At 39.6% G+C, this 27,289-nt stretch overlaps 1 protein-coding gene across 3 annotated transcripts in view; it reads left to right on the top strand.

Moving 5' to 3' along the window:
- PLPPR5 (phospholipid phosphatase related 5) overlaps window positions 1-26,228 on the top strand; it is a 90,354-nt gene extending 64,126 nt beyond the window's left edge. For 2 of the 3 annotated variants that reach the window (XM_088153988.1, XM_088153989.1), the window contains exons 4-7: window positions 10,180-10,356; window positions 11,192-11,311; window positions 19,525-19,666; window positions 25,245-26,228. In XM_088153988.1, coding sequence (XP_088010114.1) covers window positions 10,180-10,356; window positions 11,192-11,311; window positions 19,525-19,620 — 393 coding nt within the window. In that variant the 3' untranslated portion in view covers window positions 19,621-19,666; window positions 25,245-26,228. The remainder of the gene's footprint in view (window positions 1-10,179; window positions 10,357-11,191; window positions 11,312-19,524; window positions 19,667-25,244) is intronic. The other variant, XM_007421984.3, reaches the window with a different exon arrangement.
- Window positions 26,229-27,289: the final 1,061 nt, after the last annotated feature.

The following is a 27,289-nucleotide window of genomic DNA, read 5'->3' as shown; positions in this document are numbered from 1 at the left end:
ATTTATCAAAAATTATCATAATATTATGAAAACTAATTAGTTTTCTCCAATTTTATAAACTGATGTTAATATGTTTGGGAAAAAATAGTGCATTCATTCCTTAATATGTCATTGGATAAAATGGTCATTTTCTATGTATCATGGTACATGGATGTTCCTGCAATATCTGCTAAACTGGAAAACTAGTCCAATTTCAGTTGTATTTTTATTCCTTCTTTTCTAATCCATTTTAATTAAGAATATAATTAACCTATATTTTACTAAGGTTTTCCAAGCATTTAAAATATTTTACGTAACAGAAAAGATACTCTTTTACTCTTCATCCCTTTAACCTCCTTTCCTCCCTTAAGAGGTGATTTTCTAATTAAACACACAGTGGTCAGTTGACTCTCAAAAACATGAAAGAAACAACAGTTTTCTGCTTCTTTTATCCATCAGTGTAAATGATCTTAGAGTGCTAAGATTTGGCAGCTGGGGCTGGGGCTGTTAGGTGCAAGGCCCTTCCTTATACAAGGGGAGAGAATTCATATTCACTAAAGTTGGATTGTAGTGGTTAAGGCACCAATCTAGAAAGCAGGAGAGCATGAGTTCTAGCCCCAGCTGGGTGACCTTGTGCCAGTCACTTTCTCTCAGCCCTAGGAAGGAGGCAAGGGCAAACCATTTCTGAAATCTTGCCAAGAAAATTGCAGGGACTAGTCCAGGCAGTCACTAGGTGTCAAAAACTGACTCAAAGGCACAAATTAAAGTTGGATGTGGCAGCTGAGAATTGTCAGCTGGAGGTAGTTGATAGGCTTGACAACAAGAAAGTGGTGCTTTCTTGTCTTACCATGGACCCAAATCCCAGTCATATTTTAAGTGTCTTTTTAACAGCCCTCATTTTATCTTGACTGTTCCCAGTCACTCAGTCATCTTCATATTGCTTTTTCTTTTTTCTTTTTTTTTTGTTTTTTGGGTTTTTTTTTTGTTTTTTTTTGTTTGTTTTTAGATAAGTTTTTTCTTGTCTAAAATACTGCGTTATGATTATGGTCAACTACCATAAATTTATAAGGAGAAGTTACATTATACATTATAAATATATAACATAATGTAATATATCATATTTAACGTAGCCTAACCACCCTTTAAATGATACCAATATGATACTATTTTTAAATAGAGAGTATGAAAGGCTTGTTTCTTTGCCCAAGTGTAGGTTCTGTATAAGAGATGAGATGAGATGTGTCTGCAGGAGAGGGAAGCGACAACATACAAGTCATGACACAAATTCATAATTTGCATTATTTGTGTGATCGCATCATGATAGACATGATGCCGTTGCGGCTTCTACCAAAGATGCCTTATATTCAGTCACTTGATCTTCATTTTAAATCTGCCTTTTCACTTACAAAGCTGTAAGATGGTTTTGAATATTTACTGTATTTGGAGGTAAGATCCTAGGAATGCTTCTCTCCTAGGATGTTTCCAACAATGCCTTATCCTTGGCTCTACTCATTACATCTTGATCAAAATCAAAGGTGAACATGTCCTGGCCAGGACAATCTGGTTAACATAGTGTGGTGGCAGTTGAAACATCTAAGTGAAAATTAATTATGAATCAATGTTTTTAGTGTCTCCTAAATCAAGTTAAGTGAGTATATGTCACTGCTAGTATATGCAACTCAGAAATAAAAGTTACTGAAACTTACTCCAAAAAAATAAGAATAAAATTATACCCTATCACACACTTTGATAAATTTAACTACCATCTTTATATGCACCAAGTACATTAATGTAATCTTGAACTTAAGATTCACGTTTGGAAATTCCTTTGATTTTCAGTAACTGATGGCTAGTTCATAGCGACCAAATTCACTCTGCATAAGTATATTCTATGAAAATTGGTGTAGCCTCTCCTGTGTTATGCATAGAACAAGATATTATGAATTAACAAGATGAAAATTTAAAAAAAAATAAAAGAAAGCCACTACCTGGCATCATAAAATACTGTAGATTCTTTGTGAGTTTCCAGATCATAACCTTTCCCTAAGAGCCACTTACTGCAGTAAAGTATTGATCAACCAAATCAGAATGGAAACCACCCAGCAATACTGCTGAATTCTTCAGAACCATGGGAGTCTATCTCAGTTGGGGATGAATGGGAAATATGGGTATGATCCTATGGGATGAGTGGATCATATTGGACTGATTGTGTCACCAGTACTTGAGGGAGCACCCAATTCAAGTTCATATATTTTCCAGAGAAAATTGCCAGCTTATTAGTTGAACGGAATAAGAGGTTTGGGAAAATGAAGGGTAAATTGACTGCCAGCCATGGAGGCTCAAGGGGATATCAAGAGAGTTCTTTATATATATTCTTACAATATGTCCAGTGCAGGGAGAGATCAATGAGAAATATTAATATCTGTGTAAATCCTCTTCCCCAAACATTTTTTTAAAATCTTACTCAACTGTAGCAAAATTTAACTGGCCTTGGTCATTCAAGTGTAGAAAAAAACCAGGGAGCTCAAGATTAGTGAGACTGAGTATAATCTAGTTGGGATCTTGGGATCACCTAGATTTAGGCGTTCAGAAGAGAAACGGTGAGCTTCTAGCCTGGAATTGAGAAACTAATCAAGTGTAGGTCTGCCAGTAAGGCTGCTTATGTTTTTCCTTCCATCAGGACAGCAATATCCAGGCATGCAACTCAATATCTAAATTAGGAGGAGAAGCCAGGGATAAAGGGGATTTGGTCTGAAGGAGGGTGGGGAGAAAGGGCAGGCAGTAACATCTTGGTGGTGATGGGCAAAGAGAAATATGGCAAAAGATGGGGTAGGTCACTCTGGGGGAAGCTATACTTGTACTGATTTTGCTTTCCAGCCCCCTGAACTAAACCCCAATGGCTGATCATCAGATCCTCAGTGGCTCTGGTCTCAGGCTGTTGTTGTTAAATACCAGCTCAGCTTAATAAGGCTTTCCTCATCCATGATCTTATTGTGGATAAGAGGGCTGACCTGGGGAGTACAGCTGAGATCTGGATGAAGATGTGGGTTCCCCTCTTGAAAATATGCCCACCTGGGTTTTAAATGTGGCACCTGCTGTGAATCCAGAACAATAGTGGGAATGTGGCTATTATCACCCAGAAGAATCCTGTGGCTTTCAGAGCCACTGCCTCACAGATAACTGGATGTGAGATTCTGTTTGTGACACTAGGCCTAGGGAATAAATGGGATTGCTTCTACTGTACCAAGCCTGCCTGCTGTGGTGAGGCTTCCCAGCCTGAGTTGCTCAATGGTGTAGACAGGTTGGCAGTGGAATTTCCCAGCCTGGAGACTTCCCTGGGTACGGAGTCTGAAGTGGCTTGGAAGCTCGTGGCCACCATAGCAACATAATCAACACAGCAACACAATCATCAACTGTTTTACAGTTGGGGTCACATGCTGGATTTTATCTCTGTCTCAGGGAAGTAGTGACATGATCTGGAGTTGAGAGGTGTTAATATTTGTCCCCTGACATAGTCAGATTGTTTTCTGATTGCTTTGTGGTATGCCTTAGGGCTCAATTCTCTTCCTACTCCTATTTAACACCTACCTGAAGCCTCTGGGCAAAGTCCAGCAAAGCATTAGTGTGGAGTTATATATCTCAGTCTTAGGCTGGTCAAGCAGTGCTGTTAAGATACTCTCTCAGTGCCTGGAGGCTGTGGAGGTCTGCATGGGGAAGAACAGGCTTAGGCTCAAACTTAGCAAGACCAAGTAGCTGTGGAATTCTGGGCCACTTGGATCTGGAGATCTTCCATCTTAGGGCTTGGATGGGGTTGCACTGCCCCAGATTGAATCAGTGCACATTTTGGAGGTCAAAGAAGAGTGGCAGCTGTGTCAAGGGAGACCTTTGCACAGATCAGTCTTGTGTGCCACTTGCACCTCTTCCTGGATCAGGAAGCTCTACTTACAGTCATTCATGCCTTGCTTACCTTGTGCCTGGATTGCTAAAACATGTTGTATGTGGATGTGCTCTTGAAGCCACAGCTGGTCCAGAATGCAACAGCATTTGCAGTTTCTTAATAATCTGCCTTTTTATCTGAATGTGCCAAAATTTAAAATAATATTCTTGATTCCTGTTGCCAAAGTCATATCTAAAAACAAATCTCCCCTGAGTTTGTGATGCATATTTTTACTAGGAAATTGCATTTGAATTCCATTTTTGAAAATAGTTATGATTTTCGGAACCTTCTGTGAATGGTTTCCTTCTAAAAATTCACAATATCACATTGCTGGTGTTTTTGTCAATTTATCTGTAGCCTACACATCAGAAACAAATTCAAGAAAGATCAAGTTTAAGAACAGCAACAATAATGGAGACAGATTATTTCTTAACTCAAGAAAGATGTGACATTGTAGAAGTTAGTACCATCAGTGAATAACATATCTAGAATGAGGGTTCTACATGTGAAACACACACAGAAATGAAGCTCACAGTAACTTTATCTGAAAATCTAACTTATAAGAACTCTCCAAAATGTTGGTTCTTCACTCATATCATTTCTCCAATCTTCCATAATTTTAAACTAGCCTAATATAAAATAAAAAAAGGCTTGTTCAGTTGGATTAGTTTTCTGCCAAAATTATTCATCTTGATTAATGAAATAGATTTAAATAGCTGTTTCCCCACTAATATAATTCAGTTTCTATAATGTTGAAAAGTATTTTTGGAACATTCCAATTTTCTGATTCTTTCTGTATCTTCTTTCTTTCAGTTGTTTTAATATACACTGTTTCAAAATCAAAGGTGAAAATAATACATCTGTTTAACTATGTTGACCTAAAGTTTTGACTTGCAGTTAGATTGCAGCCAGATTTTCAACTCTTCTATTGCTCTGCATTATAGAAAACCAAATCTTTAAAGGAGGGATTGTATGTCAGTGGAAGATCACATCACTGTCATACAGAAAATGTCAGCTTCATTGCCTGGCATCTCTAAATAAAAGATTCTGTAGCAGAAGATATGAAAATGTGAGAGTCTAAAGAGCCATCACTAGACAAAGTAGGCAATAGGGTTCCTTTGGTATTCTCAAAGACATGTGCTGGCTAAACTGTGCAGAAGATGAGATTGTCCACACTGAGTTGCCCTATGAGCTGTGTGCTGTCTGTTCTGTCCCTTTCTCTGACTTCTTTAGTAGGAGCTGAACTTACACTCACAGGGTGAGAATATAGTTTTCTGTGTGATCTGGATCCCTGATTGCACAGGATCCTGGACTGCCACATTTTGGTGTGTTCAACTATCCATATTCTACACAGTTATACTTCTAAAAGACAAGGCTTTGGCAATACACAAACACTTAATCTCTGTGTATCCCAGATGTAGAGCTGAGGTGGAAGCTATACTCTGACATATTGTACAGATTAGGAGAGACATTTTCTATAGATTATTTAGTTGAAGTTTATAAGAAGGTAAGACCTGGGGCAGATTATAGTCCTATCTAGATCAGCATCTTTTCTAAAATGACAAACCAGGTGTTTATGAGAAGATCACAGAGAACTTAGTTTTGAGTTGTTTAAATCTTTCTCCATTCAGAGAGAGGATTAGCATCAAAAGTGCTCTCAACCATTTGTCTCTTTGCGAAATTTGTGTATAAAAATGGGTAGGAATTTTCACACAAAAATGTGCACAAAAGTACAAAGATGATTTTTTTGTGGAAATATGCTGGAATGGATTTGTGCTTGTGGGAGTTATCAGCATACCTGGTGAACCTCGTGGTTTAAAGGCATTTTTAAACAGGAAAATAACCAAAGCATTTTTCTTTGTCATGTGGGCAAAACAAAAACCACCAAAACCGCTGAGAGTAAGTCTGCTGATTCAGACCAGATCTTTAGGGGGGGGAAAAAATAAAAATGAAACACTGTGGAAGAAGGCAGAATGGAAAGGAGAAGAATATAATGGAGCCTGGCTGGCCAGCTGAAGCCCTCAGACATCTTCAAGTTCCAATGTTTTGTTCACTGAATCATTTAATCATAATTGTATTTTCTCTAAAAAAGAAATTTTGTCCATCCAACCCAAAGTGGGGAAAAGTAGCTGCCTAACTAGAAATCCTGACAGCTGCAGTTAGCATAACTAATGGTGAGAGGTACTGGACATTGTCAAAATCTTTCTTGGATTACAGCAACCATTATCTATTATTTGATAAAATGTAAAGATAAAGGAACATTTTTACAGTATTAACTGTGATCACAGATGAACAGTGCTTAGAACAAACATATGGAGATCAAATGCAATCATAATTTAGATGAGAACTAAACTTAGAATTTTGAGAGATGAATGAATTAGGGCACAGAAGTGAAGCAGCTTATCTTGCCATTTCTTTGGATGAACTGTTTATCAGATGCATAGAGATAGAAGGTGAGTTTAATTGCAATAAAACTAAAAAGTAGTTAAACTGAGGACAGACAAACCTTTAGAGATTGTTTTCTGCAGTTTGCAGGCCCATCTATGTAGCAAACCTTAGAGTAGAATTTAATAGTGAGAAAATAAGCCTTTGCTTATTTGCAAGTATGAAGGGTCTCATACAACTGGATAGTCAGCATCTGCAAAAGACACTTTCACCTGGTGTTGCTTTCCTGTATTGAGTGGCGATTACTTCTCCATTACTTCTACTAGAGGTCATTGAGTATCAAGCCCACATTATGTAGCAAATTTGTTTTCTCCTTTAAGGCACGGACAGTAATTCCTGAGCGACCAAGAACACGTATCAGCCAAGGGTTTCAGCTTTATGCAGAGAATGTTCAAGAACAAACATTTATTTTCACACTTGTTTACCTTGCTGCAGAACACCATGGTGAATCTTAGCTGGTATGATGGCTCCTTAAAGTATGGAGTAGTCTTAAATACAGGCCTTGAGGAACCCATCTCCAAAGGAGTTTGGGAGTTTATTAGTATCTCAGTATTAATGCTCGTGGGGATGGAAAACAGGTAGAAGCTGAATTCCTTCTTGACTCATCTGTATTCTAACCTAATATGAGAACTTACACTACAGAGAAGAGTGTCTGCTGCAATTTGAACAGAGCAGATGAAAGGAGAGCTGTGAAGTGAAAATCACATTGCTTCCCAAATGAGGGGAGAAAGACGGATGGGTGTGATTTAGGATGCAGTCTTTTTTTAACCACTGATTTATTCTGGCAATTTTAGGCAGAAGTACTTTTGTTAGCTTGCTGTTCATAAAAAACCTTATTTCATAAGCAGGTGATGAGCTGCAAGATTTTCCAGCAAGATACACCTAATTTTTCTCTCTCCTCTTTTTCTTATATAAATGTTATAAGCAAAGGGATTAGGTGTCCTGCTCTATAAAGGACTGAAATTTTAACATTGTTATGTTTATTTTAACATTCATTACTTTTTCCCCCCTCCCTCTCTTTCTCATGCACATGTTTAAAACAGCCTTGCAATAAAGATAAAAATATTGAAGAACAAGGGCTGGGACTGCTCTGCATAGCAAGCAATAATAAGTTGCTGTAAGGACTGGGTCCAATGATATGTCCTTTTCTCAAGCAAAATAGGAAAAAAGAAACAGGTCTGAAATGGACATTAATGCGTCTCTATTAGTATTTCAGGTTTGCTACTTGGCCCACTAGTGAGTAACTGTAATCTCAGGAGTATATTATGACTGCTGTCAGTCATGGAGCTGGAAGACCTTGCTTCAAATTCTCATTCTTAGCAGATCCAGACTTCTTAACCCCTTGGCAAAGTGGCTGGCAGCCATTTCTGGAGGGTAGAAATGGATGTCACCCTCTATTGATCTCCCCCTCACTTGGAAAGCAACTTCCACACCCATTTCCCTGGTCTGGTTCAGAAGTACACTTTCCCTCCCTGCATTGGCTTGAGTTCTCCTAGAGCACTTTCAATCTGTTGCCCCTTAACTTCTGTAGGGGATTGGCTACTTTGCAGTGGAAGGACCACCTCTTCATCTGAGCCAGTCTTAGAACTCCCTTTTATCCTGACAGGAAGACTGGCATAATCAACAGCCCTTTTGCTTTATAACCCAAATGTGGCTGGTTTGAAACTTAATAGGAACTTGTTTTGGTTTTTTAATTACCACTTTTCTTTCCAAGCTTCCCCCTTTCCTCCTTTTTTTTCTAATAGTGCAGTTCTACTAGTTCACCAGTTTTTCAGTGGCTTGAGACAGAAGGCGTTCACCCTCAGCTTTCAAATAACCTTGGAGCTGTTTGGGATCTGGAGAGAAAAAGCCGTCTACCTTTCATGCTTTAGCCTTGTAAATATAATTTAACTTTGTGTGTGTGTGAATGTACATACAGTACATACATATACACACACACGCATATAAAAGTATATATATCCAGGAAGGAAAACAATGGGTCATTGCTTTTCTATACAGAAAGGTGGAAGCACATAGAAGCAGGGGATTTGTTCAATGGGAAGATGTGGTAGCCAGTGGTCTGGACTGAATACCTTCCAAGCTGTTGTCAAAGAGTCTCAGTCTGGACAGGACTTTTTAAAGCCAGCTTAGAGTTAAGCCAGCATTAACATAGGTCAGGAGCAATTTACATAATAAATGCCCCAAATCTTGCACATCCTTGGTAAAACATATTTTAATAAGGTGTCAGATCATTTTTTTAAAAAAAAACCCTTAAAAGTGGGTGAACAAGCAGTGTTTGATCGCATGTTTTGTCTGCCACCCCTGGGCGAACAGGTTTTTTCAGGAATTCAGGATCTTCACCACAAAAGCTAAATATTTCTTCACCAGAGTTCTCTGTTAATTTACCTTCAATGCTAGGGACTTGTGGCTTGTGTATTGCTTAATTTTACCTGATTTAATTAGGCATATACTATTAGTAGGTTATATATATCAAGTTTGTTCTTTTTATTATAAAGCAGTTATCTATTTGGTATTCCATTACTTCCTTAATGAGAGCTGCCTAGGTTTTTAATATATCTGCTTTGTGTATATTCTAATTTAATTGATATTCCCTTATTTCTGTTCCATGTTTAGTTTTTAAGTATGATATAGATATTGTTGTTGTTATTAAGACACTAAATACATCTATAGCTTGTTTTCATTTCACCAGATATAAAATTGGTGTCTTCTTGGGTTTTTATTAGAATGAATCAGGTATCTCTGGGTGTAAAAAATATATATCAGGGGCAAGAAAGACAAGTTTTGTACATATGTTTCATCTCGTGACTGGAAACAGAACCATCAAACATGCACCTTGTAGTATTTTGTTGCTTGTTTTTGATTCTTGCATACAGTGAACATATTTTGCCAAACAATGAAGAAAATAGTAAGTTCTGGTTTAATAGAATTCTAAGCACTCAATCCATTTATTTCACTTTAAAATGCAGCAGTGTTAGGTGGTAGCCACAAACTGTGACAAGATTGCCAGCTAGATTATGTCTTGCAAGATATTTAGCCAGCATAAATATATTTTTTAATTAACGGAATTATTTCAGTTGCACTTCTCTGCACACAACATGGTTGCTTAATGTTCATTGCACTGAGGGTACATGAAAATGCAAGTAGTAGAGTTCCCTTTGCTGTCCAATATTTTTAAAAATGCTTAAATATATTAGATATAAAAGGAGTATTAGTTTTTCTTGTCATCTTCAGAATTCCTTGTTAGTTTATGTGGTTGAAACTTTCAAGAAAATTCTGTGTGTGTTATATGTGTGGTACCATTTTGGCCTTATATAGAAATGAGTCCAGCAATAACTCTTAATCTCTATCTATGCACTGAGAAATGTGCCACCAAGTGCACTGTTGGAAGGGGGGGAGTTTTAAGGGATATAAATGAGGAATGTGAAAACCACATCTGGTTCTGGCCCATCATGGACTGTACCGTCTTCTATAGGACTGTTTATCACCAGTCTTGACCAGGGGGGAAAAAAGGAATGAGAGAAGAAAATAAAGATACCAGGCATTGATTCCTGGGCTGGTTTTGTTTTCTTCCAACTTTTATGTAATTTTCAGGATGTCCATTGCAAATGATTTCAGTCCAAAAGCAGGATATAAATCCAGAAAATAAATCAATAACTTATTTGGATCATGGCATAAATGTTACTTTATGTGATTTTTAAAATCATTACTCTTCAAAAGTGGGAGAGGGATTCAAATTTGTTAATAACTGAATGAAAACTGATGGATATCATGTAACATTTATTTTCCTTGCTTCCTTTTTTTTTTTTTTTTGTCCCTAGATGTACATCACCCACACAATAAAGGCCAGAGGAACCAGGCTGGCAAAACCAGTTCTTTGCTTGAGCTTAATGTGTATGGCATTTCTTACTGGTATCAACAGAGTAGCAGAATATCGAAATCATTGGTCAGATGTGATAGCAGGATTTCTAGTCGGTATTTCAATAGCTGTGTTTTTGGTATGTATAAGCTACACATTATTCTACCTGTTCTATGTCTGCCTGTTTGGAAAGATCCATCATTTCATTAATCCATCAGGATACATTTGCCTGAATGACAAGCATTTATAACCCTACCTAATTAAATAAATATATAAAATCATATGCTGTATGCATTTCAATAAACACAACTGTTTATTACCCTACCCAAGGTTTATTACCTAAGCAATCACATGATATTGTGTTATTCCATCTATGAGCTTTTTACTGTTAGCCTATTCTGTTCAGAGAGTAATTTTTTTAAGACTCTAGTTTACCCAGAGCTTCTTTTATTACAGTCATTGCCATTTTGAATCCCCACATTCCATGTAGATGTGGATCTCCTGGGCTTCTTTCTCCTGCATTTTTGAGTCTGCAGTCACTGGGCTGCTTCTTTCCAAGGTTATCTGTCCCTTGTTTACAAAATGACTTTCTCAGTCATGAGAATCTGAGATTCCAGCCTCATCAGCATCAACTCTTACACTGACATGATTCCATTTTAATTTAAAGAAGGTGATTAAATTTTAAGGTCATATTCTATCAAGCTGCAACCCCTGCAACTATATTAGTTTGGAAATATCACCAAAGTATTTAAAAACATTGTTTTAAGTACCAGGAATAACATGGCAACCTCCCCTTCAACTACACTGGGTTTACAATTACATAAAGTAGCAGTGTATTAAATTACGACTTTTTTGGTGTGGAGATATTTTGAAAATCATTCAGTTTAATTTTAATGGTATTTCTATCAAATCATATTTGAGACCTAGATGTCATAATTGTTTCATAGTATCTAACAACTTCCTTCTCCTTCTAGGTGGTATGCGTGGTTAATAATTTTAGAGGTAGACAACCAGAAAATGAACATTCGCACATGGACAATCTGGCACAAATGCCTATGATCAGCATCCCTCGGGTAGAAACCTCCTTAGTAAAGGTAATGTCTATTATGAATTGATAACTTCTGTGGTGAATCTGAGGTAGAATGGCTGCCTTACTCAATTTTAATAATAGAAGTGAATCTTCAGGTCCACGTCATAAACTATGGTTGACAGAAGACTAGGAACACTTTTATACCTTCTCAGGGATTGTAGGAGGCCATGAAGAAAATGCAGTACATTGTTGAAAGAAAAGAGGCTAATTGTACTTGTGGTGTTAAATCACAGTTTATCACAAGCCGTAATAAGTGTTGACTTACGCACTTTCCTTCTTCCTCTCACAACACTATGAAGAGGGGACCGAAACATTCTCTTCAATTTTTAAGTTAATTAAAATTGTTTTTTCTGTCAGAACTTCTCAGCCCAAGGGATACATTGGTTGCCCAGTGATAGTTTTGTGGCTGTATACATACATAGGAAAAACTGCATGTAAAAACAAATGCACATTTTATATGGGCATGTACTTAATTGTTTGAACGACGTGGAACTTACGTGGAAAGAACTGATAAAGAAATATATGCGATTTTACCACAGATTAGAAATATGGGCTCTCTCTTTAACTTGTTTCCCTTTACCCTTAAATTTACACTTAACATAGTGAGGCGTGCCGTAAAACATCCTAGCCGTACATTTAACTAGAAGTCTTCTGTTTGAGCAGTATTTGCAGGAGGCTATTTGCATAAAATTAGTGATTGCTTTGAACGCTGATATGCACTTTGGTTTCTATCCAAAAATACCCCTGGCAGTATGACAGGGTTGAGTGCTTGGTGTATAGTGGATGTAGACATCCTGCATGCACGTATGAGAGTGTCTGTGTGTAAAAGGTATAGGGCTGGGATGTTAATTTTGTGAAGTGGTGTCATAGAAAGACAGTTGTATATAAACTGGGAACAAACCCCACACTCATTAGCACTGATGGTGCTACCTAGCCAGGTAATGAAACATCTGCAAGCAAACAACCAAGCTCAGAGAGCATCAAGGACTCCACATAACCCCCTCAATTTAGTAACTGAAAACCATGGCAGTTACAGCAGAGTATGAATCGTTGTCTTTATGTATTCTATTCAGTTTCATCTCCAAATCAACCTATTTCCTTTTGGAATTCTTCATCATGCTTTTTGAAGCCCAGAATAAGCCTCTCTGACCCTTTGTTGTAAGGGGGTCACCATCTCATTTGCTCAAGCAAGCATCTGCTTGATGGATGTATAACGTTCGTGTAATCCATTTTGTTAGTTTCCTGTGAGATGTCAAAATAAAAGCTTTCGTTTGCCTCAAATTAACATTGGTGGGACAGCTAAATGTTCCATTTAAAAAATGCATGGATAAGGGGAACCAATTCATTGTCTGCCTTCCCTACTTAGGTATTATTCATCAGGCACTTTATCCAGAATCCAGTTCAGTTCTGTTGTTGTTGCTGCTGCTGTTGCTGCTGCTGCTGCTGCTGTTGTTATTATTGTTGTTATTATTATTATTTGTTAGATTGCTATCCCATCTTTCTTCTAGGATCTCAAGAGTGATATACGTGCTCCTCCAAATGTTCCCCACAACAATCCTTAATATAGCCTAGGCTGAGAGATAGGAACTGGTTCAGTGAGCTTCTGTGGCTGAGAGTGGATTCAAATCTGGGTTTTCTCAATCCTAATTTTACGTCTCAACCACTGCACTGCACTGATTTTCAGTGTCAAAGCTGAGCAGGGAGAAAACTGTTAACTGGCAGGGGAGCATGGGAACAGCAGACGAGTTCATCTACATTCTATTTTTAATGTTTACAAATTCATTCTGCACCCTGGATAATACAGTTTATGTAAAGGCTATAACTCTGCCTAGCTGGCAATATGAGCAAATCATAAATTTTAGTATGGAAGAGATAAATATCAAACTATCCTCTTCAGCCTAAAGAAAATGAACGTTTCTTCTTGTGTTGGTTTGGCCCTAGTGTAGAACCCCATGTTTGTTGGAGCTAAAATCGGATAAGGCTATATATGTGGAAAATGGAAAGAAAATATTTGGGGAGAAAAATCTAGATTTTAACGATTAAACATTAGCATGTTCAAAGCATACAGGAGCCCCTGTACTCTAGTCCAGCCCCCATCTGACTGCATGCTCCATGTGCCTGTGAAGAAGCCCAGTGTGTTCAGCAGTGTAGTTTGTTGTCATACAAAGAAAGATTGGCTCAAACCATCCTCTTACATGAAGGCATTCTATGAATATATAGATCACTTCATCCCAGGCAAATGCAGTCAATAAACTCTGGTTGGTGAGCATGCCAGGAACGCCAGATTAACCACCACATTGGATAAATGAGTGGATAAATATGTGATGAGGGTCATGCATACCCTCTGTTGTCTATATCTATAGATCTATATCTATATTTAAAGACTAATCTAGGTGAGGAGTGGGAAGGAGCCTTTTTCTTCTTCCCAAGAAGAATTTGCTTCAGTATTCTCTACCCAAGGACTTCCCTCCTAATTATTTAGGGTCTAAATATGTGAATGTGAATTAGTTAATAAGCTAGTAAAGAGTAGGAAGTTGGAGAAAGGTTGAAGCTTGTAAGCCAAGTAATAATTCTTTCTGGAAGCTCATATTCTGCCCCAATAAGATATCTATAGCACCTAGCCTGATGAGGATCAGTATCCTCCCCCCCAGATCTAACATCTGAAGAGTTGAGCTTTTCCCCCTTCTCCACCAGGTCATGGACACAGGACAATAGAAGATGAACAAGAAAAAAGTTAGGGTGACAAGAAACTGGAGGAGGCACTGCTTTGTAAATCGTTAGTCAAGTGAAATGAAATCTTGATTTTAAATCATGATTGACATTTTTGTCTAAATGCTTCTTGTGCAAAAACTCTCTTGAACATGGAGAGAACAGGGAGTGCTGGTATAAATATTAGGAGTCTGGGAATAGTATGCAAAAACATTTCAAATCTGAACTTTTCTGAAGTTAAAATGCCTCACTTCAAGCTTGAAACTGTCATTTTACATTTGAAACAGGAAGTTGTACACATTTTGGAACAGTTTCAAACTGGAAATAACTATGTTTCTTTTATTATTTATTATTATTTTAGCGTTTCACATAAAACCATAGCAAAACCGTCAGCCCTGTAGGGTGGACCACACTAAGAAACCAATGCCATATAGGTCTAAAATTACTTTTATTAGAACAGCTATTTATTTATTTATTTATTTATTTATTATTAAACTTGTATGCCACCCATCTCCCCCAACGGGTGACTCTGGGCGGCTCACAATAACAAAAAAGGAAAAAACACCAATCCCTCCAACAATGGCTAAAATCCATAAATAATTAAAATAAAAACATACATTAAAAATGTCCTAACCCCCCCCCTATAAATTTAGCCTTAAAACCTTCAAGATGCTGGGGGGGGAGCCAAACCCATCACCCCACCAGCCATTTCCACAGATGCGAGCCCCCATCCGGCCCCCAGGCCTTCTGGCAAAGCCAGGATTTAACCCCTTTTCTGAAGGCCATGAGGGAGGGGGCACACCGGACCTTGGGAGGCAAGATGTTCCATGGGGCGGAAGCCACAGCAGAAAAGGCCCTCTGCCTAGACTCCACCAATTGAAATTCCTTGACTGGTGGGGTCTGCAACCTGCTCCTTCTGCTGGACCGAGTGAGGCGGGCTGAAATAACCGGGGCGAAGCGGTTCCTCAGATAACCTGGTCCTGTGCCATGAAGGACTTTAAAGGTGATGACCAACACCTTGAATTGGACCCGAAAAGAAACTGGCAACCAATGCAGCTCATGCAACAGTGGTGTTATATGTGCCCTCCTAGGGGCATTGAGAACTGTCCACGCGGCCACATTTTGCACCAGCTGTAGCTCCGGATACTCTTCAAGGGTAGCCCCATGTAGAGCGCGTTACAGTAGTCCAACCCGGAGGTGACCATGGCATGAGTGACCATGTGGAGGACCTCCTGATCCAGGAAGGGACATAACTGCTGCACAACACGAAGTCGTGCAAAGGCCCTCCTAGCCACAACTGCCACCTGCTCTTCGAGCAGGAGTTGTGAGTCCAGGAGGACCTCCAGATTACGCACCGGGTCTGTCTGGGGTAGTGCGACCTGGTGAAGAACCAAAGACAACAAACTTCTAGATCTTGAGGCTCCCCGTACCCACAGCCACTCTGTCTTACCAGGGTTCAGTCAAAGCCTGTTGTCCCCCATCCAGGCCCCCACAGCCTCCAGGCACTGTGAGAGGGCAGTCATAGCGTCACTTAGGACACCTGGGATGGAGATGCATAATTGGGTATCATCAGTATGCTACCTCATCCCATGGTGCCAGATGATCTCACCCAACGGTTTCATGTAGATGTTAAATAGGAGCGGTGAAAGCACCGAACCCTGAGGCACCCCACAAAGTAGGGGCCGGGGGCTGGACCTCTTGCTCCCTATCAACACTGATTGGGTTCGACCTTGGAGAAAGGAGCTAAACCAGCACAACACTGTGCCACCCAGCCCCAACTCCTGCAGCTGACCCAAAAGGATACCATGGTCGATGGTATCGAAAGCCACAAAGAGGTCAAGAAGAGCAAGGATAGATGCACTCCCCCCATTCCGCTCTTGCCAGAGATCATCTAAAAGTGCAACCAATGCTGTTTCTGTCCCATAACCAGGCCTGAACCCTGACTGATAGGGGTCCAGATAATCCGTTTCCTCCAGGATCCTCTGAAGCTGCTGTGCGACCACCTTTTCCACCATCTTCCCTAAAAAGGGGAGGTGGGAGACTGGACGAAAATGTCCAGAAGGGTGGGGTCTAGCGACGGTTTCTTGAGGAATGGGCAGACCAAAGCCTCTTTGGAAGGCTTCGGAAACACCCCCTCCTGCAAGGATGAATTGACCACCGCCAGAACCCACCGTAAGTTCACCTCCTTGGTAGCTTTAATTAGCCAGGAGGGACAAGGATCTAAACCACAGGTAGTCGCACTGACAGCCCCGAGGACCCTGTCCACTTTCTCAGGGGCAACAGGATCAAACTGTTCCCAGATAACTGGGTAAGAATGCTCCCTGGGCAACTCCCCTGGACCTGCTCCACACTTGGCTTCCAAGTGAGAACGGATCTGAGCGATTTTGTCCATCAGGTGTTCAGCAAATTCCTCTGCACAACCCTGCAAATAGTCCTCTGCCCCCCCCCTTTTCCCAGGAGGGACCTAGTGACCCTAAACAGGGCTGCAGGGCGACACTCTGAGGATGCAATAAGAGCGGAGAAATGTTGATGTTTTGCCGCCCTTACCGCCACTAGGTAGGCCTTAATAGCGGCTCTAACCCTTGTTCGGTCAGATTCGTCTTTAATTTTCTGCCAGCGGTGCTCTAGACGTCTCTTAGCCCTTTTCAGCTCCCTCAACTCTTCCTTGAACCATGGGGAGTGCTGGGGGTGATGGGCCAAGAGAGGACGCACAGGCACGATCCTGTCCAAGGCCCCAGCTGCCTCCTTGTTCCAGACTGCGGCCAGAGTCTCTGCTGGGCCATGCAGCAAGGCCTCAGGAACAACCCCCAGCTCCCTTTGGAACCTGTGTAGGTCCATCAGTCACCGGGGGCAGACCGTTCGAATAGGTCCCACCTCCCTGCAGAGGGGGGCAGCATAGGAGAATCCCACCGCCACCAGGGAGTGATCTGACCATGACAGGGGGGATAATATAAAATCACGCTGCCACTGCTCTGACAAGAAAACAATGTCTGGAGTGTGACCACTGTCCCGGGTCAGGCCACAGATGATTTGGGATAGGCCCATGGCTGCCATGGTAGCCATGAACTCCCGAGCTGCCTCCGAGGCCAACCCCAGGGATGGCAGATTGAAGTCCCCCAAGACCATAAGTCTGGGGAACTCCACTGCCAACCCCGAGATGGCCTCCAGCAGCTCAGGCAGGGAGGATGCTATGCAGCAGGGAGGCTGGTACATTAGCAGCACTCCCAACTGATCCCGTGTGCCCAACCTCAGAAACAGGATCTCACAACCAGCAACCTGTGGAGCAGGACCCCTGAAGGCCAGCAGGGATTCCCTGATGACCACTGCCACTCCCCCTCCCCTGCCCTGGGGTCTCGGCTGGTGCCAAACCCTAAACCTAGCTGGACACAATTCCGAAGGGGCTACTCCCCCCTCTGGTGCCAGCCAGGTCTTGGTAATGCACACCAGGTCAGCCTGCTCCTCCCCAATAAGGTCGTGAATAAGGGGGGCCCTATTATTGACTGACCTGGCGTTCAGCAGCAACAATCGAAAGCCCGGGCCTCTGTAGGCCTGCTGACCAGGGTCTGGGCTTGAGCTCTGAGGGCCGGAACATGTCACCGGTATAATGCATCGGAGATGTCTTCCCCTGAAACGGCCTGCCCTCTGGCTCCTGTCATACCGCCCCATGCCCGTCACCACCTGAATGCCTGCCCTAAACCGCCCGAGGTACCCCCCCCTCCAGGCCTCCAACTTAAGGGGCCCGCCATACCACCCACCATACAAGGTGGTATGGTAAGGTAAGCTATAGTAGCAGGACCTTGCAAGTCTGAGTGGGTTTCCCTCCTCCCTCGCTTTATCTACATATAGATTAGGGAGGGGCCTGTCTGAGACATTTTCTCAGTTTTGTTTCTTGGAATGGACTTAAGCCATGCTTGTCTGATCGTTGCCTTGGTAACAGATCTTCCCACTGTCCTTCAAGGCCATTCTCTATGTCCTCTACAGCACCTATTAAAAAAAAAAAAAAAGCAACAACTTTGCCTTGAAGAAATTGTTATATCTCTGAAACTATAGTGGATTGCCTAAACAGCCATTTATACTGTTGCAGACCTCTGCATGCATTTGGCTACAATCCTGACTTTTGTGTTAGGGAGAAAGCCCACTGCCCATGAAACAGAGTGGGATGGATTTATTTATTAGAAAACATGCATTCAACTGTGCTGCTGTTTCTCAAAGAACTGGAAAAAGATATGATTTGAGATCTCTAGCCAAGCTGAAAACCATCATTTAGCTGAGATTGTGCTCTTATTTCAGTATATGTTTTTGCATTTTCCAATATAGCTTTGTTTTCTTTGCATGCTGTATGCTGTTACAGGTAGTCCTTGCTTAACAATGGTAATTGGGGCCAGAATTTCCGTCGCTAAGCAATGTGGTTATAACGCATGACATTATGTGAATGCACTGCTTAGTGACAGCAGTTTTGGTGGTCTCTGGTTATCGTCATTAAGTGAGGATTGTGCGGGGCTTCAATGGGGAATCCAGCAGGGAAGGTCACAAATTGTGATCAGGTGACCTTGGGATGTTGCGATGGTCAGAAATCTGGGCTGGTTGCCAAGCTTCCAGATTGTGATCACATGAATGTGGAGGTGCTGCGATGGCCAGAACTTTGAGGACTGGTTATAACTACCACTCATTCAGCGTCATCACAAGTTCAAACAGGCGCTTAATGAGTGGTCATTAAACAAGGACCACCTGTACTTAATTGTATGTTGTTTGGTTTATAACTGATATAAAACCACTGTATTAACTTGGTTATCTATTTATTATTTAACATCCATTTGTATACTGCCTCATCTGATGCTCTAGCTGGCTTAAAGACAATAAAACAATGGTGTCGAAAGCAGCAACTATAAACTGACATAAAAATAAAAAAATAATGACTCAGGCATCAAAATCTGCCCTAAAGTGTATATTATAGACATGTATGAATTGACAGAATTAGTTTATGATCTTGGTTTTCAGCATGGTTCAATTCATAGAGCAGCTAGCTCATAGCAACATGAACAGTCTAATACAGGGGTACCAATATTTTTGGGCTGGTGAATATTTTTGACATTTTGAGACCTCTCTCACAAAATGTTCTCAAGCAGGGAGATGCTGCAGCATAGAAATAATATATAATATAAAGTAACATAATATATAATAATATTTGTGTGTGTATATGTCTTATCTCACAATATATAGTAGCACAGCATAGTAAGGTATAACTTTATCAGAATCCTATTGGTTCCCTACCCTCCACTCTCTTTAAGATTAACAATTAATATTTCTTGAACATGTGGGCTACATTCACCCATCTTTTATAATTTTCTGAGTAGTTAAATGAAAGCCACTTTGGTGTAGTGATTAAAGGAACTGGGCTGGAAACCAGGAGACTGTGAGTTTTAGTCCTGCCTTAGGCACAAAGCCAGCTGGGCGACTTTGGGCCAGTCACTCTTTCTCAGCCCCCCCCTTTTTTTTTGTGCTTTCTAGTCAGTGTTGACTCCTGGCGACTGCCTTGGTAAGTCCCTGCAGTTTTCTTGGCAAGATTTTGGAAGTGGTTGGCCATTGTCTCCTTCCCAGGGCTGAGAGAGAGGTGACTGGCCGTGGTCACCCAGCTGGCTTTGTGCCTAAGGTAGGACTAGAACTCACAGTCTCCCGGTTTCTATCCTGATGCCTTAACTGATATACTAAACTGGCTCTCATCTGTAGGTTGACTTGAAGGCATACATATGATTTGGGATTTTTCCTAATCCAGGGAAATTCTTGGAAATAAAGGTACATTAGTTTTGCAAGATGCAGGTCTAGAGTAGGAAGTTAAAAAACACTTGTCTACCAACCTGCACTGGACCAGCATAACAGATTACAGTCTGTAACCTTCAGTGAAAAAGCTTTCATCCTGCAGTGAATGGATTCAGGAGGAGGAGGATTTATATGCATGTATGGAAAAGATCAGGTGGGGCTGGCAGCATGGCTAAAGGAAAAGTCCACAGGGACTTTGGAGCCCTGAGTGCCATCTTAGTCATACCAAGTCTGTTGTTTTAAAATTAAAATGTGTTATACTGATGAAGCATGTAATTCTCAGACATATTTGGATCTTGGTGCATATGAATCAGTAAAAAATCTTTTTATCAGCATTTTTTAAAGGTGAAATTCAGTTTTTATTGTTATTTTCCTGAAAACAAATGTTTTACAAGCCAAGTACAAGATAATTGTGTTGCTTATACATAGCTCTTAGACTGTTGTTCTTGTCAAATATTTCTGTCCTTCTTCAATACTGACCCTGAGAGAGTAGCCTATATATTCTCTTTATTTCAGTTAAAACTAAAAAACCTCTTTCGTGTTAGTAGCTATGCTGATAAGATGAAAGAAAAATGAAAGTTTTCCTAATGTGATTCAAGTGATGCAATTATTGTACATATTGCAGAACCAAGGTGCTAATCTTGGCCAAGAAGAACCTTTGCAACAACACTCTTTTAAAGCACAGCTCTTTAGGCTATTCTCTTGGATAACAGGAATTGACCAGTTTGAACATCTTCATATAAGGCAGTAAAGTTATGTGCGCAAACAAGCGCACTGGTGTGTTTAAATGTTGTCTTGCAAGGGACATACCTTAACCTTCAGTGCAGGCAGAGAAGTAGAAGTTTGTGAATCTGCATTTGTACTGTATGCTATGCTGCTATTTATCTTCTGTGTAGTAAGGAGAAAAATGTTTTAAAAACAGATGATATGTAGGGTCAAAGCTACAGTTTAATACGTTATTTTAATCAAGTGCATAGACTGAAATGTGATTAGAAATACAAGGTAATTTTACCTTGTATTCTGTATTTCTGTTCTTGCCCATATTCAAAATTATTAGTAAATTGTACATTACTGAAGATTTATATTATAAATTACTGATGTTGTCAAAATGTTCTTTAAATGAGTGAAATGCTCATGTAGCAAATGACATGCTATTTAAAACAGCAAGAATCATCATTATTTTCCATATTGCTAAGTATGGTCTCCCTTTTTTTTAACAGAAACCTGCACTTAAGGTTCAATCTTAATACATTCTGTTGTTTAAATGGTGGTGTTTCATGGTTTGACCTCTTCTGGTTTGCTCTTAATGCCAGTAGATCACTGGATCACCTCCAATGATATATTGGTTGGAAATAACTATTGCCATGCTGTGCGTGCTTTTTTCTGTTGCTTTTACTTGTAACTGCCTCTGATATTGCAAAAATACAAACTTATGCATTGTTTTTCACAAAACCAAACACAACATTGATGTGCATTAATGATGAATGCTTGTGCCAACAAACATTCACTGTGGAATTTGATAATGTATCCTGTTTCCTTGCATGGGTTTCAGTGTGTCTGCTCTGACTGGGTGCTAGATCTTAAGGCGCTGCTAAAGGTTTTGTACTCAGAAGATTCCAACAAGCTCTGCCTTGTGCCCTAGATATACACATTTTTACATTCCTGCCCACTTTTGTCATTGGCTTTGTAGCACATCTGGAATTCCCCCATCACAGTTGTTGAATGAGGAATGTCTGACTTAAAAATGGATTCCTTGAATCTCCCCAATAGGTCTGTGCAAAGCATTTGAAAGGGTGCTTCATAAAACACATTGGTACAAAAAAGCACTTTTGTTCGAAGTAAAGGCAGTTACATTCTCCAGAAGGCTCAAAACAGCTGCTTCAGGGGCTTTCCCAGGTTGTCTGCACCCAGGACTTTCTGTGAAGCAAAACAGCTCTGCACACCCATGTATACATCGATGTCCTGGGAAAGCCCTTGAAGAAGCTGCACTGAGCCTTTTGGAGATTTAAGGAGGAAGAGTACTTTGCTTCTATTAATGTATTTACTGCAGTGTCCCTTTTGAGTGCTTTGCTCAGCACTTCTTCCCCCATTTCTCAAAGGTGTGCATTTGATGCAAGAGTGGAGCCTCCTGTTCTTCAGAAAACATAATCCAGTGGCTGCTCCACAAAAATGTAGCACAGAGTTTACTGTCAAGAAGAAAGTAACAGATGCAGTTTTTCATCCGTTTAAAAAAAAAAAAAGGGACATGCTGGCCACAGATGTAATAGATGGATTTAAAAATAAGGGGGTCTCCCAATCTCTGAACTTCTGAAAGTGAAAAACTCAGGCTGAAAATTCCATCCACCACTCCAGTGACTTCATTATATAAGGGTTGTGTCTGTTGCAGTACTTGTTGGCTTATATATCAATAAGTCAAGTATATGACCAGAAAAAGGTTTATACTGCCTGATCTATTGTTCAGGTAGCATTATGGTCACTATCAACTCCAATTAAAACAATAGAAATCTACATCTCATTTACACTGCTCTCTATTGTGTTACATGTTCAGGAACATTTAGGCATGCTCCTTTTAGGACTAAACAATTAAGACTATTAGATATTAATGGAATCCTAAGGATAAGGACATTAGCATTTTGGGGGATTTTAATCCTAGATCAGTAGTTGTCTTCAGATTTCCTGAAATGGGTGTCCACAAAACAGTTCTTTGTAGACTGAGACATAGGGCTTCAAGCATGGAAGAGTGGTTGAAGGCATATAGCGTAGGTTAGAAGGTATGCCCCCCCAAAAGTCCAGATAGCCAAAATTGAAGCCCTGTCTTTTTTATATGTGCAGCACATGTAAAAAATCACGAGGTTGCAGGTGCCATCTTGAATTTTTTTTTCCCCTCCTGCCAGGTGGAATGAAACTTACATTTCAAAAGCTATCATTTTAATTGGGATTTTTATCTTTCATAAATAAACAGCAATAACCAGTGTTTCTCAGGAATAACCATGGAAATGATTATTCGAAGTACTCTTCAGATACCTAAGAGCTATCACATGGAAGAGGGAAAAGATATATTCTGTGTAGTTCTAAAGGGCAAGATGTGATTTAATGAGGACTAACTTACAGAAGTGGATAGATTTTACAAGTAACTGTAGAAGTTGTTCAGTCAGAGGACCAGTTATTTGAGATGAGTGGCTATCATTCACTGAAGGTCTTCAAGCATAGTCTGAACAAAGCTGAACTAAATGATTTACAAGACACCCCCCCACACACACTCCCGCAATTCCATATGATTCCGTGAGATCTAAAGGGGCTTTTTCCTGCTGCTGTTCAGCCTCATATGATCAAATAAAATGTTTCTTTAGAGCAAGATTATAAAATCTGGTGCCCCTCAAATGTTTTAATAGCTTTGCTGCTATGGAATAACACCCAACACCTTTGAAGAGCACTAGATTGCTTACCACAATTCAGAGACATAGCTAGCAGATTTTTTTTTTCTTTACACCAAAATATACAGGGACCAGAAATGAATTAGGATCCCCACTGGAGGTTGGTTAATCAGGACTTTATCTCTGGCTCCCATAGGGCCTTTATCTGCATTATGAAAACAGGATTCATTGAAATTAGTAGATATTTCTATGAATGTTCTTATAAATGTACATTAGAGTCCACTGATCTGGACTGGAATTCTATCAAAGAGCAACAGGTTAAAGTCTCTTGCTAGGGATTCCAATTCAGATCAAATCCCCTGTTCACACAGAATTTAGTAGTTTAAGCAGTTATGAAAGTTACCTGCCTGCATGCCACATACTATGCTTTATGCCTTTCTAAGCTTATGCTTGGCCCTTATAAAGAGCGATCTATTACCTTCCTGTATTTTTAAAGAGCAAGCTCTTCTCTTTTTTTCCAGTAACAAATACCGGCAAAACAGAGCTGTTATGGAGTTGGGCAGCCTTATAAATTTAATAAATAAACATAAATAACATTGAGGTGAAATAACTTAGGGCCAAGAAACAGCAAAGGGTAACCCCACCAGAGTCGAGACATTTACTCTCTATTTCTGTCATAGGGAGACTGAAGTCATAGCGCCCCTTGTCCCAATCAAAGAAAAATAATAACTGAAGTCCAGTTGTAATTAGTGGGACATCCTGTTCATTTTAATAGAATTAAGGGGGATTTCATTATTACTTCAGCCTCTCTAGTTAACAAAACAAATAACATGAGTCACTTCCTCGTGAGATGGGCGGTGTCTAAATCCGAAATATAAATACATAAATAAATTTTAATGTTATAGTTGTCATTGAGAACAAGATTGTAAACCATACACACATACTCATTGCAAATCAGGGATTATGGGCTTCAGGCTAATGTGACGATTACTATCAGATGCAAGATCATATTTTGTATACATGCATGTATTTGCCTATTAATGTGATTACACAAGAGATATATAGAGGCATCCTGTTGAAGGAAGCAGAGGAGAGTAGCTTAAATAAAGACATTTTAATTAATGAAAAAGGACTTTTTTGCATTCTATTGCATTAATAGTAACTATAATTTTCATTTAAGTTTCTTTTGTTTCATGTTACACCATTTTCAAAAGTTATGAAGCTTTTTATTAAAGAAAAAAAATAAGGAACAAATGCAGAATTAAAATAGTATCAACAGTGAAACATAGTATGATTTATCAGATTTTTCCATGTTTGTTCTCAGAATTTATATTGTAATTACTTATTATAAAATGATTATAGAATTAGGCTTCAGTTTAAGTGCATGAAGAACTCAGTCATTTGAGAATGGTGACTGAATTGAGTATTATTGCAAAAGCAATAATAAACTGAGTTATAATTCTTTTTTTAAATTTTTTAAAATTTTAAAATACAAACTACAAAACACAAAACCAGTAATAACAAAAACGTAAAATAATTCAAACAACCAAAATAAAACACATATAACTTAATCTCTACGTGCACCCATTACCCGTGGGACTTATAACCCTCCTTATCTCTTTACTTTTTGTTATCATGAATTTTTATTATTAATAATTTTTAATAAGCCCTCCTCTCCAAAAGGATGATATATATTGATCTGGTTTTACTCCTTTCCCTTTAACAAAAACATATTCCAGAAATTCACCCCATATAACATCAAAATCATTCCTTTTCACCAGACCCTTTTTATATTTTAGTTCGCATGTCAATTTATCATTAATAAATTGAGTTATAACTGAGTTATAATTCTGCCTTAACATATGTGGAGTATTCTGTAAAGCATTTTAGATTTTCTAGAGACATGTATGGTTGAATCTCCAGAGTGCCATCAAAGTTGAAAATGTGGGATCTTCTGTGGTAGGTGAAGGTGGAAAAATGCACATCTCATTTTTATAGATGAATGACTCCCATGCTTTCTTCTTTTCATCTTTGTAGAACCACATCACAGCCTTTGCAGAAGTCACATGATGGAGAAATGGATGTCTATTCACTACATTGGACGTCGTCTCTTTTCACAGTTCACTCGTAATGACTGAAACAATTTCAGTATTAAAAAAAAAAAACTTATTTGGTTTTAGAATCTGATCTAGCAGCATTAAAATTTACAGCAACCTATGAGGAATATGCCTGAGTTAAGAATATTTTCCAACTCCAATCAAAAGCATTGTACCATTTAGGGACTGTGGGTGGGGGAAGAGTGAACCTAAGCATGGCACATAAACATACCATTTCCCCTGTTTTGGCATATTTATTTCCTAACATGGTCATGTAAGTATTAGACTGTATTCCAGGGAAATCGGGTTTTTAAAATTCAGCATGACACTTACTCCCATTTAAGCAGATTTCAATGTACACTTTTCTAAAACAATCATATCCAGAACTCAAATGCCACTGGCACTTCATATTATATATTTCTCATACCACATTTCTTAAGACTGGTGCTTCTGTTTTTGAAGGAAAAAAAATGCCATTTATACTGTAATAAGTATTCTATTGTTATTTTAAAACAAATTATTTATTTCGATATTTTCCTGACTTCATGTGGTTGAATAGTTGATTTTGTAGTTCTTCAATGTCTTCAATGTACCCTGTAGTTAGGATTAGAAATGAGAATATATAGACCTTGGGATAGATTATTATTTTATTATCAATCACTAACTGAAGGGTTATAGCTCCAAACCTATCGCCAGCATATTCATATACCTACTCATTCATTACATAAAATTATTGCTATTCACTGATAGTACCTAAAGGTTACAGGGACTTAGAAAACACATTTGTAAAAGTAGTTTCAAAGCCTTTGATTCTGTCCTTTACATATTGGGAGCAACAAATAGAATATTCTTTGTTCCCAATGGGGGCAGGAGACTATACAGTGGGGCAAAAAAGTATTTAGTCAACCACCAATTGTGCAAGTTCTCCCACTTAAAAAGATGAGAGAGGCCTGTAATTTTCATCATAGGTATACCTCAACTAGGAGAGACAAAATGGGGGGAAAAAATCCAGAAAATCACATTGTCTGATTTTTAAAGAATTTATTTGTAAATCATGGTGGAAAATAAGTATTTGGTCAATATCAAAAGTTCATCTCAATACTTTGTTATATATCCTTTGTTGGCAATGACAGAGGTCAAACATTTTCTGTAAGTCTTCACAAGGTTTTCACACACTGTTGCTGATATTTTGGCCCATTCCTCCATGCAGATCTCCTCTAGAGCAGTGATGTTTTGGGGCTGTCGCTGGGCAACACGGACTTTCAACTCCCTCCAAAGGTTTTCCATGGGGTTGAGATCTGGAGACTGGCTAGGCCACTCCAGGACCTTGAAATGCTTCTTACCAAGCCACTCCTTCGTTGCCCGGGCGATGTGTTTGGGATCATTGTCATGCTGAAAGACCCAGCCACATTTCATCTTCAATGCCCTTGCTGATGGAAGGAGGTGTTCACTCAAAATCTCACGATACATGGCCCCATTCATTCTTTCCTTTACACGGATCAGTCGTCCTGGTCCCTTTGCAGAAAAACAGCCCCAAAGCATGATGTTTCCACCCCCATGCTTCACAGTAGGTACGGTGTTCTTTGGATACAACTCAGCATTCTCTCTCCTCCAAACACAACAAGTTGAGTTTAGACCAAAACGTTTTACTTTGGTTTCATCTGACCATATGACATTCTCCCAATCCTCTTCTGGATCATCCAAATGCTCTCTAGCAAACTTCAGGCAGGCCCAGTTCTGAGATTTTTGCTCACCGTTCTTGTGATCATTTTGACCCCATGGGGTGAGATCTTGCATGGAGCCCCAGATCGAGGGAGATTATCAGTGGTCTTGTATGTCTTCCATTTTCTAATTATTGCTCCCACAGTTGATTTCTTCACACCAAGCTGCTTGCCTATTGCAGATTCAGTCTTCCCAGCCTGGTGCAAGTCTACAATTTTGTTTCTGGTGTCCTTCAACAGCTCTTTGGTCTTGGCCATAATGGAG

Source organism: Python bivittatus, unplaced genomic scaffold (genome assembly GCF_059951505.1).
Source record: "Python bivittatus isolate LINGU-HERP-01145 unplaced genomic scaffold, Pbiv_v1 ctg000700_np1212, whole genome shotgun sequence".
Lineage (NCBI taxonomy): Eukaryota > Metazoa > Chordata > Lepidosauria > Squamata > Pythonidae > Python > Python bivittatus.
Note: the sequence above shows the minus strand (reverse complement) of the source record. Positions and strands in the feature narration are given on the sequence as shown.